The sequence below is a fragment of the Babylonia areolata genome, chromosome 21, assembly GCF_041734735.1.
Source record: "Babylonia areolata isolate BAREFJ2019XMU chromosome 21, ASM4173473v1, whole genome shotgun sequence".
NCBI lineage: Eukaryota > Metazoa > Mollusca > Gastropoda > Neogastropoda > Buccinidae > Babylonia > Babylonia areolata.
The window spans coordinates 26,471,376-26,496,693 of record NC_134896.1 but is presented as its reverse complement, the minus strand read 5'-3'; the positions used below and the strand labels follow the sequence as shown (position 1 = coordinate 26,496,693).

At 40.2% G+C, this 25,318-nt stretch overlaps 1 protein-coding gene across 7 annotated transcripts in view; it reads right to left on the bottom strand.

Annotated features, from left to right (window-relative positions):
• Positions 1 to 25,318, bottom strand: part of LOC143296517 (uncharacterized) — a 52,090-nt gene that overhangs the window by 24,868 nt on the left and 1,904 nt on the right. For 6 of the 7 annotated variants that reach the window (XM_076608511.1, XM_076608512.1, XM_076608506.1 and 3 more), the window contains exons 3-16: positions 20,371 to 20,525; positions 19,556 to 19,628; positions 17,832 to 18,076; positions 17,303 to 17,340; positions 16,306 to 16,480; positions 11,709 to 11,918; positions 10,548 to 10,652; positions 9,673 to 9,777; positions 8,428 to 8,585; positions 7,564 to 7,678; positions 4,844 to 4,939; positions 3,172 to 3,264; positions 2,686 to 2,757; positions 1,154 to 1,246 (exon numbers count right to left, since the gene is read on the bottom strand). In XM_076608511.1, the coding sequence (XP_076464626.1) occupies positions 1,154 to 1,246; positions 2,686 to 2,757; positions 3,172 to 3,264; positions 4,844 to 4,939; positions 7,564 to 7,678; positions 8,428 to 8,585; positions 9,673 to 9,777; positions 10,548 to 10,652; positions 11,709 to 11,918; positions 16,306 to 16,480; positions 17,303 to 17,340; positions 17,832 to 18,076; positions 19,556 to 19,628; positions 20,371 to 20,525 (1,733 nt within the window). The remainder of the gene's footprint in view (positions 1 to 1,153; positions 1,247 to 2,685; positions 2,758 to 3,171; positions 3,265 to 4,843; positions 4,940 to 7,563; positions 7,679 to 8,427; positions 8,586 to 9,672; positions 9,778 to 10,547; positions 10,653 to 11,708; positions 11,919 to 16,305; positions 16,481 to 17,302; positions 17,341 to 17,831; positions 18,077 to 19,555; positions 19,629 to 20,370; positions 20,526 to 25,318) is intronic. The other variant, XM_076608509.1, reaches the window with a different exon arrangement.

Here is a 25,318-nt window from a genome sequence, read left to right as displayed (position 1 = left end):
CCCTACTTTTCTGTCAGCAAAACTTCAGTACAATAAAAAAAAGTCCTTCCCTTTCCTGTTCATTAGACAACCTGAAAAGACTGGGACAGTGCAGGGTTATGCTGTCCCAGAAAGACTGGTTGTACTTTCTGATCCTTGATAATATGTGATATACTTGTTACATAACAAATAGTACTGATATGATCATATCGCTGATAACCAAGCAGAGTCAATAAAAACCTTTGCATTGTTTCATCATCTGCTGATGTGTCAGTCCAACACACAGTGAACCAAGTCATGCTGTGCAGGAATACAGTCCTCTGGCTGATGCACATTATTTTTTTTACTCTTTCTAACAGCTTCTTTTAATTTTGCAAACAGTACTTAAATCAACAACAAAACACACACACACAGTATTCATGTTACATACAAAGTGCGCAAACTTGAGCACAATACAGCACGTCTAAAACAAGGGTAATCACCTTGACAAAGCACATGAAACAGGAAAAGGTATTCAGGCAGGTGATTTGTGTTACACAAGCAAAAGGGGATTTTAACAAAATTAAAAACTTTTTAAAAGGGACAACGGAAAGGGACTGGGCAAAACGCAGAATGACAAAAACTCTGCAGGATGTTCGACTTGTTTCTAGGTCATCCACAAAGAAGGTATACCTCATCAAGTAGCTACAGATAACACCTAAAGTGATCAATAATAGGAACCAGGCAGCAAGGCAGCGGTTTTCAAGAAAGCAGAACTCAAGTACTGATGATGCTTTAAGTGTACAGCAAAACAAAAGTATTGAATAAGCTTAGCAATCCATGCTTTGCTTTTCAGTACATAATTATATGTTACACACACACACATACCTACTCTCAACACACAAGATATGACCATTTTCAAACACCCAGCATGCACAAACTGAAAGGTCATAAAATGTAAAGTGGTAACTCTATATTCTAAGTCTAATCATTTCACACATGTGTACATACAAATACGCACACTCACACAAGAAAAAACAAACAAAAAACAGAGAAAATGGTGGAATCTCTTTTGGCATGCCCTTAACAATAAAAGGATGTTAGAGCTGAAGCAACAACAATAAAAAAAAAAAGAAAAAAAAAGAAAAGAAAAGAAACATGAAGCAAACACCAAAGTAAGTATAAGTGTAGTCACCAGGATCGCTAGGTTGTTTTTGAACACTTCAACTTCTGCCTGCAAGTGACTGTTCTCTTCTTCCAGCAGACTCAGTTTTTCATTCACACTTTTCTGCAAAGCCAATCATCACAGTTTTCCATGACGACTCTAATTCATACTTTTGTTAGCATGACTGGAAAGTTCTTGTTCATTTGTATCTGCCAACCCCTGAATCTTCTATTCTTTTTTGTTGGGGAGGAAGGATGATTGGGGAGTGGAGTGGAACGGGTTGAAAAACTGTGGTTGATTTAATGTGCCCCCCCCCCCCACAAACTCCCTCCCCACCCCCCAAAAAACACCACCAACAAAAAAAACGAAAGATTTATGTGTATCTTTAAACACCTCCTTTTAATAACAGCTTATACCACAGTCTAAAACATATAATGCTAAAGTACAACTTGTGAGAGTCACTGCAAACTTTGAGCACATGTTTATAAATGCATATATTCGCCTGTATCTACAAGCTTGTGAACAGTTAACTGTACTACAATTTTCTTTTTAACTGTCATTATTCCCAAAATTTATCAGGGGTTTCCTATACCCTGATTATAGAAATATCACTGACATATTTCAAATCTTATCAACATCTATTTACTTAACCATGGAGGAAGAGGAAACCCCCTCAATTCTCCCTGTTGTTATTTTAGCATGCATATTATGTATAAAAAAAATATGGATTGGGCAGGACTGGACTGGATTGGATTGGTATTCAAACACATGCACTGTTAATTTCAAAAGCAACTTCAAAGAAATCTTCACTTTAAAAAATAATTAACTTCTGTGCTGCATTAACCTTCACTGGCCCTTCCCTTTTTCTTTTTGTTAAGTTATTCAGATGATCACAAGCACATTCAAAACACAAGTAATTGTGAGTCAATGTTGTGGAGAAAAAAACAAGTTCAGGTGGAATGATCTGCATGCACACATGCATGACTATATATATATATGTGTGTGTGTGTGTGTGTGTGTGTGTGTGTGTGAGAGAGAGAGAGAGAGAGAGAGAGAGAGAGAGAGAGAGAGAGAGAGAGAATGGCTGCATGTCTGTCTTTCTTCAATTTTGTGTGTATTAAAGTCTCATGCATGCCAGCACAAATGCACACAGTTAACTTCACAGGTACAGTGTGTGTGTGTGTGGGTGTGCGGGGAGAGTGGGGGTGGGGTGGGGGGGGGGGCAGGGGGTGGTGTGTAGGGGCAGGGGGTGGTGGTGGTAGTGTGTGGGTGTGTGTGTGAGAGGGATTTTCTGCATGTTTGTTCTTCTAAGTCTGTGTTTCAATGTATATGCACGGTGTTTGGTTCAATGTGTTTGTGCACTTAAGTAAATATATAGGAGAGAAAAAATGGAAAGAGGGTACAGAATGGAAAATAAGAGGAAGAGAGGAGGAGAAATGGAAGACAGATAGAAGGAGGGCTAACAAATGACACTAGAGTCTAAAAAAAAAGAAAAAAAAAATAAATAAAGGAAAAAAAAAGAAAGAAAAAAAGAAAAAAAAAGAAAACATGTTGTCATTTACCTCTGATTTAGAAGACTGTGTCAGCTGACATACAGCTTGCTTTTCAAAGGACGCCAGCCATTCCTTGTGGCCCTGGAAACCCACACAGCTTTGGAATATCTTGTTATTCATTTGTCACATATACATTCTCTCTCTACCCCTCTCACACACACACACGCAATCTCTCCTGCCATATATAAATATGACAGATTTTCTCCAGTCCCCCCCCCCCCCCCCCCAAACCCCTCAAAAGAACCAAACAAAAACAAACAAAAAAAACAACAACAATAAAAAAAACAACAACAATACACCTCCCACTCCACTCCAAACAGGAGTCATTTTCTATCTGAACTGAAAGCTATCATTGCTATCTCCATACCAACTGAAAAACTATCACTATTCCCTGAAACAGGAAAAAAGAAAAAAGCTGTCAACATCCATGAAAAAAAAGGCCCTTATTGTCAACTGGAAGGCTGTCCGTGTCAAAGGAAAAGTTGTTGTCATTACCAGTTTGTCGCTGACACTGACGGCTGGGAACAGGCGTTTCAGAATTTCTCTGTCCGATTTCTCCACCTCGGACACAGCCTTGGTCACGTTTTCCTGTCACCACAAAGCCAGCTCATTAGCCCAGTATTTGTTTAACATTGTATCAACAACACTTATCAACTTAAAAAAAAAATCTGCTAAAGAGCACACAACAGTTTGTATTTTTTTCCTTCAATGTTTACTAAAGTGACATGATGATGAACTTTGGAGTCTCCGATGTCAATAACACTTCAATACCTATCACAAGATACACTAAAATGCACAAAGTTTGTATTTTTCCCTTCAATGTTCTTACTGAAGTGATATGATAAAGAACTCTGGAGTCTCTGATGTCAACAACACTTTGATAACTATCACAAAATACAGTAAAAAGCACGGAGTTTTGTATTTAAAAAAAAATCTTATTATAATGTTCTTACAAAAGGGATATGATAGATCTTCGAATCTCTCAGCATGACAAATAAGCAGACTAAGCACACTTTATATTTCTTATGATGATAGATACAAACTAATCATTACATAATGACAACCCTGTTTATATAATCCATCTGACCATCCATTTAGATATTGATCCTGTCTGTATATGAAGCAATCCATCCTTAAACTTTGTTGAATGCATGATTCACTAATTTTGGTTTCTTCCCTTTAACTCTCTGATACACTTCTTGGAAGAAATATAATCAAAAACAAAAACAAGTTAAGTAACATAACAACTAAAAGGCAAGTGTTGTGATGCCCTAAGGGACTGACAATAATCTAATGTTTTTGCCTGATACACGCAATAACACCTTTCTGAACTGAACTGCCAAAACAAAAAGGTGCCTCAAAAGTTTACAAGAGGCACATCCAAAGATGCATTCGATCTACTGAAATGCTTTTCTGTTTGTTCCTGATTTTTCAGGAACATATTTCATTTTCCACGGAGATGTGGACTGTGGAATATACAGAAGTATAACAAATGTATCCTGCAGTAATACTGCCATCCATACATCAAATGAACAGGCAAATGCACTACTTTTTTTCTTTCTATTTTTTCCTTTTTGTTATCAACAGACTTAGAAAAACGAAGAGAGACAAAATGTCTGCATTAAAACTCCTCAGAGACCTTAGTATTGTAAAATCAGGTCAAGGCGTTAAGAGGAATATTATCAATGGACATGGAATTAGTGATCTGTAGAAAGTCGGATAGATTTTACTTTAATCACCACAAAAGTTAATGGACATATATCATGAACACAAAACACACATGCACTAACATATGGCAGTGATGTGAACAACTGCTATGATTAATGGGTATGGAAACCAAAAGTACACCGTGTATGTGGTTAGCAGAACAAACACACTAAAGAACAGAATCACTGTAAGTACCAAACTGACATCCATGTTAAAAAATAGAAGCAAAAAACAAACAAACAAACTGGTGAATACTAACAGAAAAGTAATGAAACTCAGATTACTAAAAATAAACTGAACTGCAGCACTTGGTGAAAATGATGAGGAAATAAAAAAACAACAAAACATTTACAACACAAAAAACAAGTCACACGAAAAAAAAAATAAAAAAAAGAAGAAAAAAAAGATGACTTTCATTTATTAGAAAAATGAAAAAAAAAATCAGAAGAAAATAATTTACCCTAGAAGATTTAAGAGATTTATCGACTTTTTCTGCTGCAGACTTTTCAGCCTTTTCTAAAGCCTCCATAGCTTTCCAGTTCTTTTCACGCAATTCCTGCATAAAACACAAAAACAGTTCAGTCAGTCAACAGACAAAGCAACAATCTGTTAAAGAAACTAAACAAAACAATACATCCTTATACATTTTATTCACATTTCTGATTTTACTTCAGCAAGTATGGGGCACAGACAGAGATGGAGACAGACAGTAATGGAAATATAGAGAGGGAGAAGAGCTTGGTAAAAGAAAGAAAAAGCCAGAAACACAGAAAATGAGGAATGCATATTGGAACATTTCTCAGTCCGCATGTAAATTATTTAGTTCCCTTCAAACCCAAGGAGTGCCTTCCTAGAATAGGAAGCAGTAAAAGCAAACAGGCCTCAAGAAAAAAAAAAGGTTGTTTTTGTGACATCTGTTCAACACTACTGTGGAGTCTACAGGCTTCTTAGTGCAGTGTATACAAGACCAAGTGCATTCCCCTAAAGCACACATACACACATAAAAAAAAAAAGCTGGTATATTTTCTTCAGCTTATCCCTTTAACTGTGCATTCCTCATGCCTACATGCAAAAGTTGAGAATCATATCCGTGGTCAATTATTTACAATCTACAAGCCACTTTATTTGTTCACAATCTGCACACGCAAAATCTTATGATTTTTCATTGTTTGTTCATTAAAAAAAAACCAGTCCATGTTTTGACTACAGTACATGAAACAATGCACCAAACTGTATGAATGAATCATCAGTGGCTGAATAAAGCAAACAAGGGAAACTCCTCCTGAACAACAACAAACCTTCACTCAAACAAATGAAGTACTGAATCGAATGAAAGAAACCCGAATCAGCCAAAAACAAAAACGTGTTCAACCACACCCTCTGATTTCTCCAAAACAGATATAAAACTCCTAAGAAATACTTTCTCCTTGTCAGAACAAACAGCAATAGGATTACGTAATTTAAAAACAACATCAAAATATCAGAACTGGCAATTTGGTATCACTGACATCAATCTCAAAATCACTCAAGTCACCAGCAACAGGAGGAGTTTGTATTATACTCCATGTTTGGTGTTTACATATACTTACCATGTCAAACTGATGCAAACTAGGCCTATGGTTTGCTCTGTTTGGCCAAATTTCGCGCGGCTAACAGTGAAAAGACGCCCCTCTTAGTCTGGCCCGCTCTTAGCCAATCAAACGCCTCTAACAGCTATAAGCGCTGAATCTTTCCTACAATATCTCCATTACTTTTTTACAGCTTTGCCTTTTGGGGCTGAGGTGCTGTATTTGTTTACGACTGGAAATATGAATCCATGTCTTCTGAAATTTCAGACTTCAGCCATGTGCAAATTGTATCTACTTGTAACACCTTGGAGGTTAGTCTTGACAACAAAAGCTGTGGCTTGGTGACTGTAAATTATGCTCAAGGAACATTGTACTAGCAGGACATTTATGTTCTTTGCCAACCAGTGTTGTAACAGTGTGTCAGTCTATTTCTTTTCTCTCCCTCATTTGTTTAATAAGCATCTTTTTCTACAAGTTAGCAACTGTACATCAGATTTTACTTGATAGTTGTTTTTGCATTGCTGTTCAGCTGTTTCTTTTCACAATTCATATTCATTTACTTAGAAACTTGAAAAAAAGAAAAAAAAAAGCTCTGACACTAAGGCATATGGTGGGCAAAGAACATTCTTAGCCTCATAGAACTACTTTGTTGCAGAATGTTTTCCACATCTAAGTTAAAAGTAAACAATACACAAATTGTTACCTGACAAATAATAATTTTATTATTTAGTTCAAAAGACAACAGATCATTTTGAACCAAAAATCTTTGGACATCAACTTGCAATTAGGTTTTGGTGCAAAAGGGTTTCATTTTGGTGCAATGGGAGAATAGGGATGAGGACTGGGAAGCAGTGGAAGAAGCGATTTTCTGCTCTACAATTAAATGTTAAAGAAATTTGTAATAATTTATACATCATGGATTATATTTTGTACGTGTCAGTTCTGGTTGTTAATTAAGGTAGGGCACAGAATGCATGCTGGGCAGAAACAGGCACTCCACTTCTAACTTTATCTTTCACATACAAGCAACCACAGTAAGTCGACAAAGGTGATTGTTTGAAACAAAAAATCATGAAGGTGACTTTAATCAGTGACAGTTTTCAGTTTCTAATATTTTTTTCCCTTTTCCATCTCTCTCTTCTCATTTATATCTACTTAAATTTGAATTTATTGATGGAAAGTTTCAGTGCACTATACCTCTATTCTAAGAAATGATACCTGTCTTTGTATGTTTTTTCATTTCACTTATTTATCATTAACCCTAAAGGCCTGACTAAGCGTGTTGGATTACACCGCTGGTCAGGCATCATCTCAGCAGATGTGGTGTAGCATATATGGATTTGTCCGAATGCAGTGGCGCCTACTTGAATAACTGAACTAAACTGTTACAACTGTGTGATCAACTTAGCATCTACTTATAGTCAAACAGGAATCCCAGATTGTAAACAGATCTAGCCATACACACCAAGCTCATGCTTGTTTCATGCCAATCACCCAACCAACTGAACAACCAAGCCATTGACTTTGCATTCCCCCCACGCCTCAAAAGAAGAGGCTATCAATACCATGACAGTATGTTTCCCTTTCTGACGTTTGTTGGTCCAGTACTTACATTGTTCTTCTGTTTCTGAGTGTCCAGCTGTGTTTTGAGGTCTGTGATCTGTGTCTGGGATGACCGCTGCTGGACCTCCAGTTCTGACTGAACTGTGGCCACTTTCTCCGATAATCTGCAGCACAGACAGCATCATGCATTACTCAGTTACCTGTGTTTCATTAGATTTTTTCTGCAATGAATTACTTAATTACCTGCATTTAAATACATGTTTACCATGCATTAATTACCTGCTTTTAATTACAGCTTTACCTAATTACTATTCTGATGTACATTATTGTTGTAATGGAACACACAGGGTAGGTAATATACCGAAAGAGGTTACTAGCTGCATCTAGTTTTGATTTCTCTGCAGAAGCAGGGTTGTAGTTTGCACAGAGCAGTAATCAGACCCCTGCTGTTTTTCGCACCAGTATGTCACATTATAGTATGTGCAGTTGAATTATTATTTTGATGATCACCAGGATGGTATGATGAAGCATCAACAAGAAGAAAGAGATCACACCTACTACTGATCACTGCCTGTCCAAAACACAAGCGGCACTTCCTTTGCCACTGTCCACTTCCCCACACACCAAAAAAACCCCTCACATACTCATGCGCCCACACACACGTATAATCCCCTAACCCCTTTCTTATGCAGAGCACCTAAATTGACAATTACCCCTCCCATTATATTGACTCAAACCTCTTCCTCTTTCTTCCAACCCCCAATACACCCCCTTCTCATACTCTGCAGATCTAGTCTGTTCAGCCACTGCAGACACTGTTGAAACAGAGTGAAAGACCGAAAGGTGTAAATCCACTGTCTTACAAGACAGACCTCTGGAGACTATAACTACAGAACCAAACCATGGGACTCACATGCGTTCATGCTCAGTGATCTGGATGACGTCCTTGAGGCTGGCCTCAGAGTGGATGTCGCCATTGGTGGTAGCTGGGGGTGCTGCCTCCATGGTCTGGAGCCGTTCCTTGGTCGTCTTCACCTCCTGGGTCAGGGTGCAGTTCTCCTGCTGCAGGCGCTGTGAGGGGGAGCCACTCTGTCTTCATTACTGGGTACTGAGCCAGGGGTGTAGTGTGGTGGTAATGTCAGCCACAGTGCAGCTACTATTGAGTGAGGGGTGTCGTATGGTGGTGATGATGTCAGCCATTCAGTCTTCATTACTGGGTATTCAGTCAGGGGTGTCGTCATTAACAGGTACTGAGTGAGGGGTGTCATGTGGTGGTGATGGTATCATCATGGCAGAGGGGATCTGCTCAGTTGTCATTAATGGGCACTGAGCCAGGGGTGTCATGTGGTGGTGAGGATGTCAGTCATGGTGGAGGGAAACCATTCAGTTGTCATTACTGGGTACTGAGTGAGGGGTGTCATCATTATTGGATACTGAGTGGGTATCATCATTATTGGATACTGAGTGAGGGGTGTTGTGTGGTGGTCTTCATTACTGCGTATTGAGTGAGGGGTGTCATCATTACTGGGTACTAAGTTAGGGGTGTTGTATGGTAGTGATGTTAGCCACAGTAGATGGGGACTATTCAGTCCTTATCTTTGGGTATTCAGTGAGGCGTGTCCGCATTACTTGGTGCTGAGTGAAGGGTGTTGTCGTTACTTGGTACTTAGTGAGGGGGGTGTCGTATGGTAGTGATGATGTTAGCCACAGTAGATGGGGACTATTCAGTCCTTATCTTTGGGTATTCAGTGAGGGGTGTCCTCATTACTTGGTGATGAGTGAAGGGTGTCATCATTTCTGGGTACTGAGTGAGGGATGTCGTGTGGGGGTGGTGACGATAAAGGTGAAAGCAATGACAAGACACAGTGTTGTGAGAAATGAAATCCAGACAGCAATATCTGTATGTTTAACAGCAAAAAATTTACAGACCTACTACCTTCATACCAATTATGAAAAACTCTGAAAAACACTCTTGCTGCTTGTGCTTAAAAATGTACACCAGTGATGTTGCCTTGTGGAAGTATTCATAAAAGTCATCATCATTTTAAAGTTTCATAACATTGTAGCCGCTTTTATTCACAGTATGTATGTATGTACGTATTAAATTGTCATGCTCTCCTGAAAGTATCTATTCTTGTCTTTACAATCTGAGCCATACCTGAAGCTCTGCTCCTATCTCATTTTGGCGCTGAACTGAGTCTGCTAGTTGCTTCTCCAGGTTCTTCATGTTCCCATCCATCTCCTGCTTCTTGCGATCAGAGTCCTGACAACACAGAGTTTAGTTTAGTTTTGTCTTGCACTTCATCTTTCTTTTCATGATCAAATAATGTGTGCATTTTCACCATTGCATTTGTATATTGTTTGTGACACATGAAAGAGCATGATATAAACTCAAGCTTCTTGTTGCTCAAGTTTTCTTAACTGAATGCTTATTTCGCCTTGTTTCTTGATATTAAAAAAAATGTTTACACCAACACACAAAGCAACACGCATGAGATCTATACATCTAACTTAACAAACAAAATCAACTGAGTTGACACACACCTTCCAGAATCGTCTTCATACATGAACTGTGCTTCTCTTCTGAATTTTCATTATTGTAAACTTTCTCACATGGGCAGATTTTTTTACGATCATTAACAAAATATCATTCTCATAAAACTTAGCAAAAGGTTCAGTGAATAAATGAACACTATTTCCTGTTCAGTTACATGACACTGACAGTCTCATGCACAACACAACCAGATAAATCACCAATTAAACTATCCATACTTTCTTTTTACGGCTATGCAAAGCATGGAAGGACAAAACTGATACTGAATTATACATACAAATCAGTCCAAAATTCCAAGTGCATAAAATGCTTTCCCCCCTGTCTGGAAGAATGGAAGTTAGTGTGGAAATACAGGGGTTTGTGGGCAAGAGAGTGTAATGGAAAAGGAATTGTGGGGGTGACAAATCCAACAGGCAGTGTGGTTTCATTCAGTGCAGCAAAACAAGAGGGCAGGTGTGTTGGCCACACACCCCTTTTACCTGCAGCTGTCGTGTAACGTCCTCCCGACGCTGCACAGCGTCAGCCAGTTGTTTCTCCAGGTTCTTCATGTTGCCCTCCATCTCCTGTTTCTTACGCTCTGCCTCCTACACACACATACACACACAGACATGCACAGACAACTGACATGCATATATACAGATGAGCATACACTTACAGATATGTACACACTCACATGCTCATAACATACTCACACATACATACACATGGTGATATACACAGATTCTTGAACACACACACACTTAGGGATGTGCTCTACCTTACTGACAAATGCGTTCACTCTCTGCTAACCACAGCTCCTCATTCTTCCACTCTGACATCCATAATACAGACACACTGTGACATGCTATCTGGTGTGCTGGGCCTAGTACTTAGATTATCAAATAAACAGCTCTGTGAAAATAAGAGAACTTCTTTGTTCAGTGCTAACATTCACTGATGCTCAAAAAGGCAATCCACAAAGCATATGCCTCTACCAATTTCCCCTCCTTATTTCACAATAGTGAAATATTCTTAATATATTTCTAGATTTGGATCCAGAAAAGAATCACCACCAAAATCCTTTTTATCTATCCCTGTCCTATAACCTTTCATTCCAAAAAAATTCAATGCATACCCATGAATGCTTTCTCAAGATATCACAGTTACTTTCTACCTTATCTCCTGATACCACAATATTACTGTTCACCTTCTCTCCACATACTGTTGTAACCTATTGCCCTCTCTCTCTAGATATCACACTTTAATTGTTTTCCCTATGTGTCAATGCCAAAGAATCCTTTAAAAACACCCAAATCTAATCATCCAGTTCTTGGCTCAAAGCCACACCTCCGTATTTCAAAGTGTCTGAACTCAACTTTCTCCATTACCATACTGAAAAATATACTGGAGTGGATGCATAACCTCCTTGACAAAGACCACAGCCAGTTCTGGAGCAAACTAACCTGCCCTGCAATGCGATGTAACATGCATGACTGGCATGTCTAGAACAGTGCTAAGGAGTGAGGATGGAGGGCAGGGGTTGGGAGGGAAGGGGGTGTGGGGGGGACAGGGGGGTGCAACATGTGGTGCAGGACTGGGAAAAAAGGTGGAAAAGAATATCTTCAGGAAGACCATACAGCGTGCAATCAATGACTACTCACCTGCATCTTAGTGCCAAAGGATTCGCTGGTGGACAGCTGTTTCTCCAGGTCTTGCAGTTTCAGTTTGAGCATGGTGCTCTCAGACTCCATGGTGGTCAGAGCAGCTGTGGTCTTCTTCAGGTCCGCACTCAGTCCTCCGTTCTTAGACTCTGATTTACGCAGCTCTTCTTTTGCCTCCTCCAGTTTCTTGGCCAAACTCTCCTCAGTGGACTGTGCAAGAACAACCAGTCCGGTTAACGTTGCACTGTCTTCAAGCCATGCAGTTCTACAGTCAACTGTTTAAGCTTTATTTTAGGAATATCAAGACAGAAGAAGTGCTAACGGATTAGTCCGAGAGCCGAGTCTATGTACAAGTACTAGAACGTTGTTTTCCATCATAAAGTTTTTTTCTTTGGTGATTCTGCTTCCTCAGGGTCTCTAGACTTCATATCAGTCGGGGGCCAACTTGTATCTTATGGGCATAATTTTTTCTGCTGGTTGAAATACACCAACCCCTCTCATGCAAGAATGATGACCGAGCGACTCATGGATGAGTCGACCTAGATTCGTGCAGGGGTGCTAATGCTATCAGCTTCTCTCGCAGTGATGTCACAGGCACAGAAATCTGCACAGCGCGGCCTGCTTCCCCCCTTCGTGATATATGGGCTCCGCTGGTTAAGGAACGCGCGCGCTAGCAGACGATGCTTCGCCACAACACACCTCCATGTACTAAAAACAAAAGAGTTGAGCGTCAAAATACATCATCACGGAAGGTCGCACGATGTCAGAGCAGGTGTGTGAAATACAGGATATTCCCACCATCAGGCGTCTCAGCAAAACAAAAACCAAGTCCGATCATCTGACACTTGGTGATGTTGCAGTTCAACGGTACACGGGAAACAAGAAACCACTTATGCCAGAAGAACACTGCCTGCGACATGTCCCATCTCTGGTCTTTCTTGCCACACGACAGGTTTCTCTCAACAGAATTGCAACTGAAGATCTGTCATTTTTCAAACAGGTACTCGGAGAAGATGCGGGACCCGAGTATGGAGGTTATAACACACAACGTGCCTGCAGTGCAGGACAACAACCCCAACCTAAGACAGATGTGGTGTACAGCCCATTCCTGGACATGATCCCATCTGAGCCAGACACCATGAAGACAGCCATGGTTGAAGCCCAATGTCTGACACAGCTCACTGGCCAGGAATGGACAATATTCACCAGTGACCAGCAGTTGTACAAAGAACTTGTCCACATCACATGGGTTGGCAAAGAACAGTTTCAGAAGTTCATCCCAAGACTTGGTGGTATGCACATGCTGATGAGTTTTGTTGGTGCTGTGGGGTACCTGATGGGAGGAAGCGGCATTGAAGACATACTTGGCACCCCCACAAATGTTGACAGGGAAAAAATACCCACAAAATGTGAGAGCACTGAGACTTCTTGTTGAGGAGTTACTACGACCCATTCTCTCCAACACTGACGTGCACACCATGGCTGAACTTACGCAACGTCTCATGACCAAAAGCACCCAGAGTAAAACCGCAAGACTTTGGGTTGAGTGCCTCATTGACCCAGTGTTCATTATGATGGCCTTTGTTCGGGCTGAGAGAGAAGCTGACTGGACTCTTCACTTGTTTGCTGTGGAAAAGATGCTCCCCTACTTCTTTGCCTCTGGACACGTCAACTATGCTCGCTACGGTCTGTACTACCTCCGATCCATGCAGCGCCTACATCCAGCCGTCCTGAAGAGATTCATGGCTGGGGAACATGTCATGCACCATCAAGACGGCCTGTGGAATGGAGTTTGGTCAGATCTCTTCATTGAGACGACCTACATGGGCTATGGCCATGGGCCTTCAGGAATCATAGGCTCCACTCTCAATGAATCCACCCTTGCCATCTGGGCCTTTTCACAAAGTACGCTGACCCAGCTATTGAACGACCTCCAGGAAATCAAAGAAGGGGATGTTCAGACAGTTGTCAACACACACAAAGAAGAGCGTCACACACGCATCAAGGAGGATGCTGCTGACCGAGCAAAGATTCGAGAGACATTGTCTACCTGCATTGACATCCTGGACACCAGCAAACATCCTGACACAGGCCTCATCAACGTCTTTTCTGGCTGTGTCATTGATGACCCAACTGTCAATGTCCATGAGGCAGTAGAGGTTGGTGCTGCAGAACAACAGGCGTTTGAGGGCGGATGGCCTGCCAGTTTCCATCTCAAGCTCACAAAGAAAGTGAAGAACATGGCTGCAGTCATGAAAGTGACTGCAAAACATGCTAAAGTGGACACTGCTATTGACACTGAGTTCATATATGCACGCGTTCTTGCCATTATGGCGACTTCCAGGGAATCCGTTTCCATTGAGACTTTGTTTTCCCATGAACTAGCTCTTCAATCTACAGCCCTTTTTGATGAGAATGGTGACATGAGGACAACTAGCAAGGCTGCTCTGAAGAACAAAATACAGATTCTGTCTGGTGTTCGCAACCAAGAACCTCCCACTGTTGTCATCCTGGATGGCTGTGCAATTCTGTGGACAGTACGTTGGCCTGCAGCTCCAGTTAAAGTCTCGGCTTTCATCACAGCCGCAGTTGCCACCATTTTGCGACGAGTTCAGGCAGCACCAGTGTCACATGTGGTCTTCGACAGATACTACAAACTGAGCACAAAATCATGCTGTCGAACCGCCCGTCAGAAGGGGACTAGTCGTGTGTACAACCTGACTGAAGAGTCACCTCTGCCACAGCAAAGTGTCATGCTGAAAGCCACAGCCAACAAGGAACAACTGATACAAATGATCGTACATCGGCTTTGCAGCAGGCAGCCTCCACCAGGAACAGATGTTGTCATCACTGGGCCAGACCCACACCCCATACAGATGGGGTCTGGACTTCAGCAAGACCCTCTGTATCATGAAGAAGCTGATGTGCTGATGGCGTTTCATGTCATCAACGAATCGTCATTAGGACAGAGGAACATCAGGGTTGTTTCTGATGACACCGATGTACTCATCATCTTGGCACATCATCTCCACATGAAGACCAAAGGACTGTCCCAAAATATGACTCTGTCCATCGAGTCGTGCACATCCACACATAATGTCATAAGCGTCAACGACGTTATCAGACAGCATGCAACCATAATGCCTAATCTGCTGGCAGCTCATGCACTGACTGGTTGTGACAGTTTCTTCCTTTGCTGGAATTGGAAAGATGACAGTCCTCAAGAAGCTTGAAGTATTCTCTGGTGAACTGAAGCTTGGGAAGATGTCTGTACCTTTCCAGGAAATCTCTGAGTCATGCCTTCAGTTCACTAATCTGCTCTATGGGGACGAGTCAGGGGCCAATCTGAACACCGTTCGAGCCAACATTTTCAGGAAGAGGATTGCTGGAAAGAGACACATTCCCCCAAAACTGAGTAGCCTTCCTCCGACAATGGCAAGTTTTCAGGCCCACATCAAACGAGCACATTTTCAGGCTGTGCTGTGGCAAGCAGCAGGGGAGCTATCTCCTCCTGATCTGGATCCTGTTGAGTACGGATGGCAGCTACACCAGTTAACACTCCGCCCAGCCCTTGGACTTAATGCTCAGCTGCCAGCTCCTGATGAAATTCTCAATTTGGTCAGATGCAGCTGTAAAACTGGATGCAGCACAGTACAGTGCACCTGCACCAAAATGTCTGTTACATGTACAGCATTTTGCAAATGCAGAGGAACAATTGCCTGCAATAATCCAATGACTGTCATTGCCCCGCCCTACTATGAGGATACATGACCTGTCTTCAGACGCCCTTCAGCCACTATTGATGTGAGAACTAGCAGCAGACACTGGTGAGTGTTCCAGTGTTTTCTCCCTGTTAAACAGTTTAAGTGATTTTAATACAACGGTTTCAAGTGTTTCGCGGATCAGCACATTATATGAAAACTAGATGGCGGCCATCTTTATTTCTCTAAAGTAGCCATTTTATCGAATATTTGATGTGTATTTCATCAAGTGTGATTACTTTTCTTTCATTGCATGCTATTTAACTAAGTTTGTACATTTTTTTATGTCTTTAAATGCATGATACCCATCACAACATCTTTCACTCTAATTCAATTGCGGCCATCTTGGATTTTCACTTTTAGACAATAATGCCCAAAGTTTAGCGTCTGGCCTCCATTAGATTTGAAATCAGCAATGAAAACTCAGTTAGAATCGCCAAAGAAAAAAACTTTATGACGCAAAACAAGCTTTTTCAGCGGGCGCTTGGACTAATCTAAACTTTAACTATGTCTTTCTCTGTTCTTGTTGCCTGAAAGTCTGAAGCCTGGACGTTTAACTCTCAAAACACTCGATGAGAAGTCTGAGATTGGGGACAAGGCTGGCTTCTTTTTAAACTTGACGGTTTCTCCTCAAACAATCAGTTTGCACACCATGACAAAGTGCTCAACAGCAATACTGCAGTCTAACAAAAACATCAATGCAATATCAGCCACGGAATACACCAACTGTAAAACTTGACCTTCAGAGCGAAAGCTTGTAGACTGTTAAACTCAACTCAGCACAATGTTAGCATCACCATAACCTACAGTAAAACAGAAACAAACAGAAGACACACCTTGGATGACTCCATCTTTTTGATCTGATCCTCGTATTTCTTCAGCTTGTCCTCACAGGCCTTCTTGGCCTTCTCCGCGGAGTTGAGGCGTACAACGTTGCTGGATAGCTCTGTCTCCATGATGGACACCTTCTGACGCAGGTTGTTCACATCTGCTGCGGATACCGTCTCCATCCTGTCACACAGTGCAGTATTGTATTGTATTGTACTGTGTTGTGTTGCATTTTACAGTATTGTACTGTATAGCATAGTGTCATATTGTATCATATCAGTATTATTACATTACTCTTTGTCACAACAGATTTCTATGTATGAAATTTGGGCTGCTATCCCCAGTGAGAGTGTATCGGTCCAGTGTGGCACCACCCATACTTTTCTTCTAATTTTCTGTCTGCAAGTGTATCTGTTTTCATACAAAGTGGACCATTTTTAACAGAGTTTTGCCAGGGACAACCCTTTTGTTGCTGTGGGTTCTTTTCCTGTGGTAAGTGTATGCTAAATACGGGACCTTGATTTAGTGTCTCATCTGAATGACTATATAAATCCATTAAAGATATAATATATAAACACAGATCATGTTGATGTTCTTGTAAGAATGACAAAAAACAAACATGTCATAATTCCAAATGACATCTTCCCTACGTACAACATGAATTTTAAACTATTTCTATATACATAAAAAAGAAAGAAAAAAAAGGTTGGCGTAAGAAAGAGAGATATAACAGGAATATTAAAACTGGAGAGTGGAGAAGAAACAGAAACAGAGAGAGACAAAAAACCCAGAGGGGACAGACAGATGCAGACAGAAAAAACCTCAGATACTGAGACAGACCCACACGCCTCAACCATCCCCCCCCCCTCCAAAAAAAACACACACACCAAAAAACAAAAAAAAAATCAGACAGATACAAATCGACAGAAAAAAACCTAATGTAATACCAAAAAGAAGCAAAATAATCTAGTTATAAAAAAGTGATGAAAATCAGAATATACATACGATGCTTTTGACAAGGAATCCTGAAGAATGCGGTTTTCCTGAAACAGAAATAGCAATGGGCATGCAAACAGATATAATGTGCATTGTGTGCATATGGAAGATGAAAACAGATATTACGGCTGCTTCAGCTTTCTTCAGGGATGTCTGTTATGCCAACGTTCCCCCACAGCAAAACACCCCTTTCTTTTTATTCTTTTCTTATAGAGGACATACACATTATGCAAAAAAAACCCTTTCTTTTTATTCTCTTCTTACAGAGCATATACACATTAAAATGACCCACCCCTCTGCCTTCATTCAACAACCTTGTTTCAGCTTTTCTCCAAGGACAAATATGTTATACATACTATTCCCATCACAAAACACCTCTTTATTTCCTTTAGAAGATCAGATACATATTCATGACCCACCCCTCTGCCTTTACTCAACACACTTGCTTCAGCTTCCCTCAAAGGACACGTCTGTTAACTTTCCTCCCATTCCAAAAGATTACTTTAAAAAACCAGACACATTACGAAGACCCACCCACCTGCTTCAGCTTCTGCACCATAGCGGCGTCACCAGACTTCTCCAGCTGCTGAATGTGGGCCTGCAGTTTGGCCGTCTCCACCATGTGCTGCTCATGGGCGTGACGCATACGCGCCTGCAGGGCTTCAAACTCCGCCATCTTGTCCTGGTAGTGCTTCTCCAGGGCAGACAACTTGGTGCGCTCCGCCGTCACCTCGTTGCGCAGCTCCTTGACGCGGTTGTTGGAGGCCATGGCCAGCTGTTGCTCTGCCAGCATCAAGGAAGTACAGTGAAACAGTGTTGGGGGAGTGAGGGGGGGGGGGGAAGAGGGGCTAGAACTGAAGTTTATACCCCTGCTCCCTCCCTCCTGTGGGGCCATTCCATTTCTCGGTGCCTTCTCTTTTCATTCTCACTCCTAGGTCTGAGCCGATTGAAAAAGCTGATAAAACGCAGGAATTACTGCAACATTCTCTGCAGAATACTGGCTCATTTCTTTTCTTGCCTGGATTTGTCTCGAAAAAGCACTTTTTTTTCTTTTTGTTTTCTTATCCCAACATATGTTCACATACTTTAGTTTGGTCTAAGAAGTCGTCCGCTTTATCTCTTGAATCCTAATTAAGAACAGTTCCTGCCCATCCTTCTCCCATGCACAAACATGAGTCTGACAGAATGACTGACCATAATGTGTATGGTGAGGAGAATGGACAGACTTGTGATTGAATACAGATGCTAATGTCATTCAAATAATAATACGCTCCCCATAGGTTGAAACGTGTGTGTGTGTGCACATGCAATTTTTTTTAATGACTTAAATGTTAGTTCTGTTCATAACCTGTTCCAGGTGATTCAATTCACCCCTGTCTTTGTTTAGCCATTTTCCTTTTCACTTTTTCAAAATAAAACACCCATATACTTTTTGTTATCATTTCATTATCTACTCTGTCCAGAAACTGGTCTATCTTGACACATATTCCGTATGAACATTACTGCGCACTTACTACACTATATCAAATTATACAAAGAGGTCATAAAAATGGACCAACGGCATGGATTCATGGATTACTGAAAAAGTTATCTTAACATTATCTGATTAGAGAGGAATGCCCTTTGAAACATAAATCTTCACATCATTTGATTAGAGAGGAATGCTAAATAAACAACACTTCAAAATATTTGTACCACCTGATTCAATCCCTTTATCAATGCATGGTAGGTTGAGGGTAGAGTTCGTTTTTTTCCTTGAGGGTGGAGGTTTTTCCCCCTATCTCCAAGGTCACCAAAAGTGCAGAGCTGCTAGTGCCTTAATCCTCTTTGTGTGCATATACAAACGCAGATAATCAAATATGTATATTAAGCATCCGTGTTGGCGCTTTGTGGGTTTGGGAAACGTGAGCATACCAAAGCACACACACTCGTGAAAATGGAGAATTGCAGGGTAAAACTGATCCTAAACATAATGAAGCCCACCTGCTGACAAGTATCAGACAAGGAAGTTGCAACTCACAGTCAGTTTCAGTTTCAAGAAGGCATCAAAATGACAAATGAATGAACACATACACACTATACACCCCTTTGATGATTTTTTTTTATACCTGATGACAGTCATCCAGACCTTACAGATCAGTTCAGGACATTATTCCTGCTAATCGCTTCTCCCCCCCACCCCAACTCCCAACCACCTTCCATGACAACTCTAACTATGATGAAGTGACAGAGTGTCTGACACTGATCTGTATGAAGACATACCTTCCTGGAGGGCTCTTTCCTTTTCTTCCAGCTGTCTCTTCATCAGAGCCATAGGATCACCTTTCTGGCTCTTCTGCAACAACAATACCCCCACACATTCAACCAATGATCATTTCAAAAGGTCATTTGTCAAACAAAACAAACAGAAACAAAGAAAGAAAAAAAAAGTAAGGAAACCACGTTATAGTTTCAAAAAGGAAATACTTATATGTTATATAAAGTTGGAGAACAGATATTGGGTCAGTGCAGATGGAAAATTATGAGAAGTGCCGGGTGACATAACATACCACTGAAGTCTGAGAGTTCTACATAATACACTAAAAATTTAATGGTGATTCATACCATACTATTCTTCATCCTTGTGGGCACAGAGAGAGTGAGAGAGAGAGAGAGAGAGAGAGAGAGAGAGAGTGAACAAACAAGAGAAGACAAAAGAAAAACTATTGTTTTGAATTTTGAAACACACAGGTCACAGGCAGACAGACAAGACAGACACACACACAGAGAAAACAAGTGACTCATGGCAAAAGGAACACACTATACTAATTTTAACACTAACAACAGAGATTTTCAAACACACACAGTCACAGGCAGGCAGACAGAAAAGACAGACAGAGACAGAGAAAATTAGAAGCAGAAGACACAAGGAAGACACTATACTTATGAGATTTTCAAACACACACAGAGTCAAAGACAGACAGACAAGACAGACATACAGAGACAAAAGAAAACAAGCAAGATAAGACAAAAGGGATAGATAATGGACTCTTTTTCGAACACACACACAGTCACAGGCACACAGACAGACAGTTCACCTTGTTCCATGCCTCCTGTGTGGCAGCAGCAGCAGCTCCCTGACGGTTCAGCAGAATGTCGATCAGTGTCTGAAGGTCCTGGTCACTCAGACTGGTGCTGCGCACCATGTCGATCAGACGTGCACCGCTTACTGCCCCTGGGCTTGTTTCCACAACTACACAGGTAGAAGTTTTCTCGTTATCTCACTCTCTCTGTATTTGACACTCACACACACACACATACACACATTTGTGAACATTGACAGTTTTTCCCCCTATCCTTGTTTAATACCAGTCCACTTATTATATATAGTGAAAAGATGATAAAATAAAGAACGAAAAGGAAGGACAGACTGGCAACATAAAAAATATAGATCAGCTTATGAACACATTGCACTACATCTATGGAATCTGTTTCTGCAATATGAACAAAACAACAACACACACACATATATATATATATGGACCATAGTTTAAACAATATACCAGCAGTGTTATATTCTAAAGTTATTATGCAGAACATTGAAAGGATGAATTTATTTACATGTAAGACTAACAAGAGCAGTGTAATGTTTTATGTACAATACTGAATCAGAAAACCCTGTTTTACAGTTCTATACATGGAAATGAGGAAAGTGTGTTGACAGTGAATGAAATATCAAACACAGATTTGAAACTTTAACTGCAACTCTCAAAAAAAAACCCCAACAACTTTAACTTCAACTCTAAAAGAAATAAGACTGCAAATGAAACCAGGATACTGAAGACAGGGAATACGCTCATGTCTGATGAAGGTACACGGCATGTTTATAACAAACAATTGATTTCACAGACAAGATTCTAATTGGGATTTATAAAAGATCACCTTTTAATGCTAGAAAATTTCATTTCATCAGCTGAACCATTTTGATATAAAAGAAGTTCAAAATATACATCAATGGCTTCAACTGGTGTTCAAGTTTTCATTAAATGACCATGTGTGTTGTCTGAACTAATTTATTGCCAGGTTTTTCCTCATGCTGTCAAAAAAAGGTTATGCCTGTTGAACTTGTTGTTACTGGCTGTTAATCTCTGCATGTACATGTGTGTGTTTGTGTGTGTGTTCTCTCATGTATGTGTGTGTATGTGTGTGTTAACAATATGTGCGCATGTGTGTATGTGTGATGCGTGCGCATGCACATATGATACATGCACATTGTATCTGTATCTATGTATGCGTCTGTGACACATCTGTGACGTTGTAATGCATTTTAGTACTTGGACATCTGAGAAAGAATAAAAAAAATCAACATCACTATCAGCAAAGTCATCATCTGTCTAAAGCAAAGTATTCAGTGGACACTATAGCTAACACTGTCACAGTTTTAAAAAAAATTTTTTTTTTTAAATAACACACTGGGTCACATTTCTCTTACTGCTAGTGCTATTGCAGTAAAAATATTAACATCCTGACACTGCAGCTGTCAGTTGAAAAACAGGACTGGGTCATGGTAACTCAGCAGGCTTATACTAGTGACAGTTATAAAGCAATGACTTTTCTGATAAAATTGATCTTGATTTTTAGTATCCTGGACACAGCCATCATAATGTCCCTTGCTTGACATCCAATATCTGCATTTCATTTTGAAGCAGTGGTACATAAACACAGAAAATTATGCTTTGAGTTTATGAATCAACAACATAGTCTGGATTAAAAAAAAAAACAACCCAAAAAGTATGACATGAGAATACTGCAGATTATACTTTGAATTCATCACCAACAATGAAGATAACATGATCTGCATTTTAATTATAATCAAGGTATGGGAACAGCCTGTGCTTCTTGCCGAGTTCTGACACAGACACAAACTTCAATAAATGCGCAGCAGCACTGGAACATTGCAGATAATGCTTTGATGACCAACTGATTCTGTATTTCAAACACAGCAATGCTGTTTCCTGAAACTGACACTCAAGAACTGTGAACAGACAGCTCATTATGACTCTGCAATGGGACTGTAGGTCCACACATAAATGACCAGTAAGTGAGTAACTCGATGTTATGAATGCTGTATACTGTGACAACTTGTGACAACTTATCACTGGCAGGGCTGAGCAGTTTTGGTGGTGACAGTCCATAGAAACTGGGCAGTGGTATAAAGTTCAATGCTTAGAGTAATTAATATTAATTAAGTAACAACTAAAAATCATTGACCAACTATTAATTATTGTAGTTTGTACTTGCTTCTGTGCACTGTGTTATTCAACTCTTTCACTAACAACATCTATGCCATAGCTTTAAGAATGATTCCCACTCATTTTCATTACTGGAGTAGGTATCTGGTGAGTGTAACACATGTATATTGATAATACAAAGAAAAGGAGTGGAATAATGGGCCACAAACATTTTTTGGTTGGTGGGCGTGGGGGCTTTGGTTAAGAATACAAGTATGCAGGAGGATAAGCTCACTCAAAGCAACAGACTGTGCATATCAAATGATGCATCAGCTCCAATAGAACAGCTGTATTCTTACCTTAACACCCCTTCCCCAAAAGCAATACTGCTTGATACCTGATGTTAAATTCTTAACACGTTTCATGTACACACACACACACATATATATATATATATATGTGTGTGTGTGTGTGTGTGTGTGTGTGTGCGTGTGTGGTTACAACTGAAGTTCAAGGTCTTCTTAAAAATTGTGTGGATATAAAACATATGAGTGTGTGCGTGTGTGTGTGTGTGTGTGTGTGTGTGTGTGTGTGTGCATGAGTGTGTGTGTGCACACATGTGAGCATGCATGCAAACACTGGCACATATGCAATGCACATGTCCTGCAAAAAGTTCTATTCATATATATATATCTATCTATCTATATATATATATCTATATGCATATCTGTAATGAAAAGAGTTCTACAATGCAAGTGACTAGTTTGTTTAATTTGGAGATTACTGCTGAGGTATACTGATCAACCTTTACTTAGCGGAGAAGAAAAATAACCAAAAAACAATTTGTGAAGTCTGTGACAATCCTGTTGATGAACACAAAGATCCACTTTATCAGCTTCAACACACAACTCAACAAGTCTTCTAGATGTTCCTGGCAACACACCCATTTACTGCTGAATGTGCAAGTCCCAGGAGATAAGAAGTTAATCAAATGGTGAGGACCAGAGTGTCACTAATCACTATAATTTGCCCAGACAATAAAGATAAGACTGCAGAAAGGAAAGATGAATTATAGTTTGCCAGATTTGATTTGGCAGATAATGGAAACAACATTTTTTTTTTTTTTTTTTTACCATACAATCAGGAATGCCAACTCACTCTCTATTCTTTTCCCCAACCGCTTTCTGTCCCCATGTCAAAGTGCTAACTCCACTGATGTACCAAATTTAGCAACAGCAGATTCTGAAATGCTGGCAAAGGCTGTTCTGCAGTTCAATCAATGGTTCATCAAAATGAGCAAGCTGTTGCTTTACAATGATATGAAATATAGAATCTATGCAAATGTATCATTAAACAGCTTAATATACAATTTTATCCATATTTATCTTTACAGGTGTTGAACAATCAACCCACCTGTCAATGACGCTTCTACCTCCTTTGCTAACGTTCAGCAAAGGTGCTTTAATTTCTGTGATAAATTATCTGCAGATCTTTTTCAGATCATCTTTAACTCAAACCTGAGATCTATGAGAAAAAAGGGCATGGCACATTCTGCTCCAACCATGATATAGCCTTTTTGCTAGTTCTGTTGAATAACACTAAGACTGTAACTCAGTGAAAGAGTAAACTAGTTCAGTGGAAAGCATCTTGGACAAGGACTATGACAAAGGAAACTTGTCTGTACCATTTTGAATACACACAGAACCTTTTCAAATAAAACAGTAATTATGTGACTGTGTCACTTTCAGTCTGTTTATCTTTTATTGGTAATACTGATGGGCGCAACAGCCGAATGGTTAAAGTGTTGGACTTTCAATCTGAGGGTCCTTGGTTCAAATCTCAGTAATGCCGGGGGCCTGGTGGGAAAAGGGTGGAGATTTTTCTCATCTCCCAGGTCAACATATGTGCAGACCTGCTTGTGCCTGAACCCCCTTTGAGTGTATATGCAAGCAGAAGATCAAGTACGCACGTTAAAGATCCTGAAATCCATGTCAGTGTTCGGTGGGTTATGGAAACAAGAACATTCCCAGCATGCACACCCTCAAAAACAGAGTATGGCTACCTACATGGTGGGGTAAAAACGGTCATACACATTAAAGCCCACTCGTGTACATACGAGTGAATGTGGAAGTTGCAGCCCACAAATGATGAAGATTTGGAACACTGGCTTTAATACTTCTGTTCAAATGAGGTGCATCTTTAGGAATGAGACAAAAATTAGTTTCCTGTATCATGTGTGATTTTATGTGTGAAACTAGTTTTCCCTGTGATGTGAGCAGAAAATCTGCCCACTGCCAAATACTTTTTCCCTGACAAACAGTAACACCTCAGTCTTTTCAAACTGGTCTCTTCCTAAAAAAAATCTAGTCATTACCCATGGATCCGTCTCTGCAGTTTCCCCCATTTTTTTTCTTTCTATAAATGGGTTTATCTACAGAATCAAAATAAAAAGAGAAAGAAGAAAAAAAGGGTCACAGGATTAAAAGTGTAAACCTGCACTTGAAACCAAACACTCATATTGTAAAACAGCGCACCAATTGACACCTGTGTACACCAAGCCTGTAGGCATTTAACATTTTTCCTATTAACACCATAAATTGTAAATCTCTACAAATCATTTACCAGCTTTTATGGAAATTTACAAAACATTACTTCTTCTTTTATTTTTTCTCAGCCCATGTAAGTCATCTTCAAACAAAAATGCTATCTTTTGTCTGCAGACACTGGGAGTTGAGTGATGATAAACCATTTTTTGTCAGGACTATACTGAGTGACTGACCTAAAAGAAAGAAACATACAACTTACAAGTTAAAGT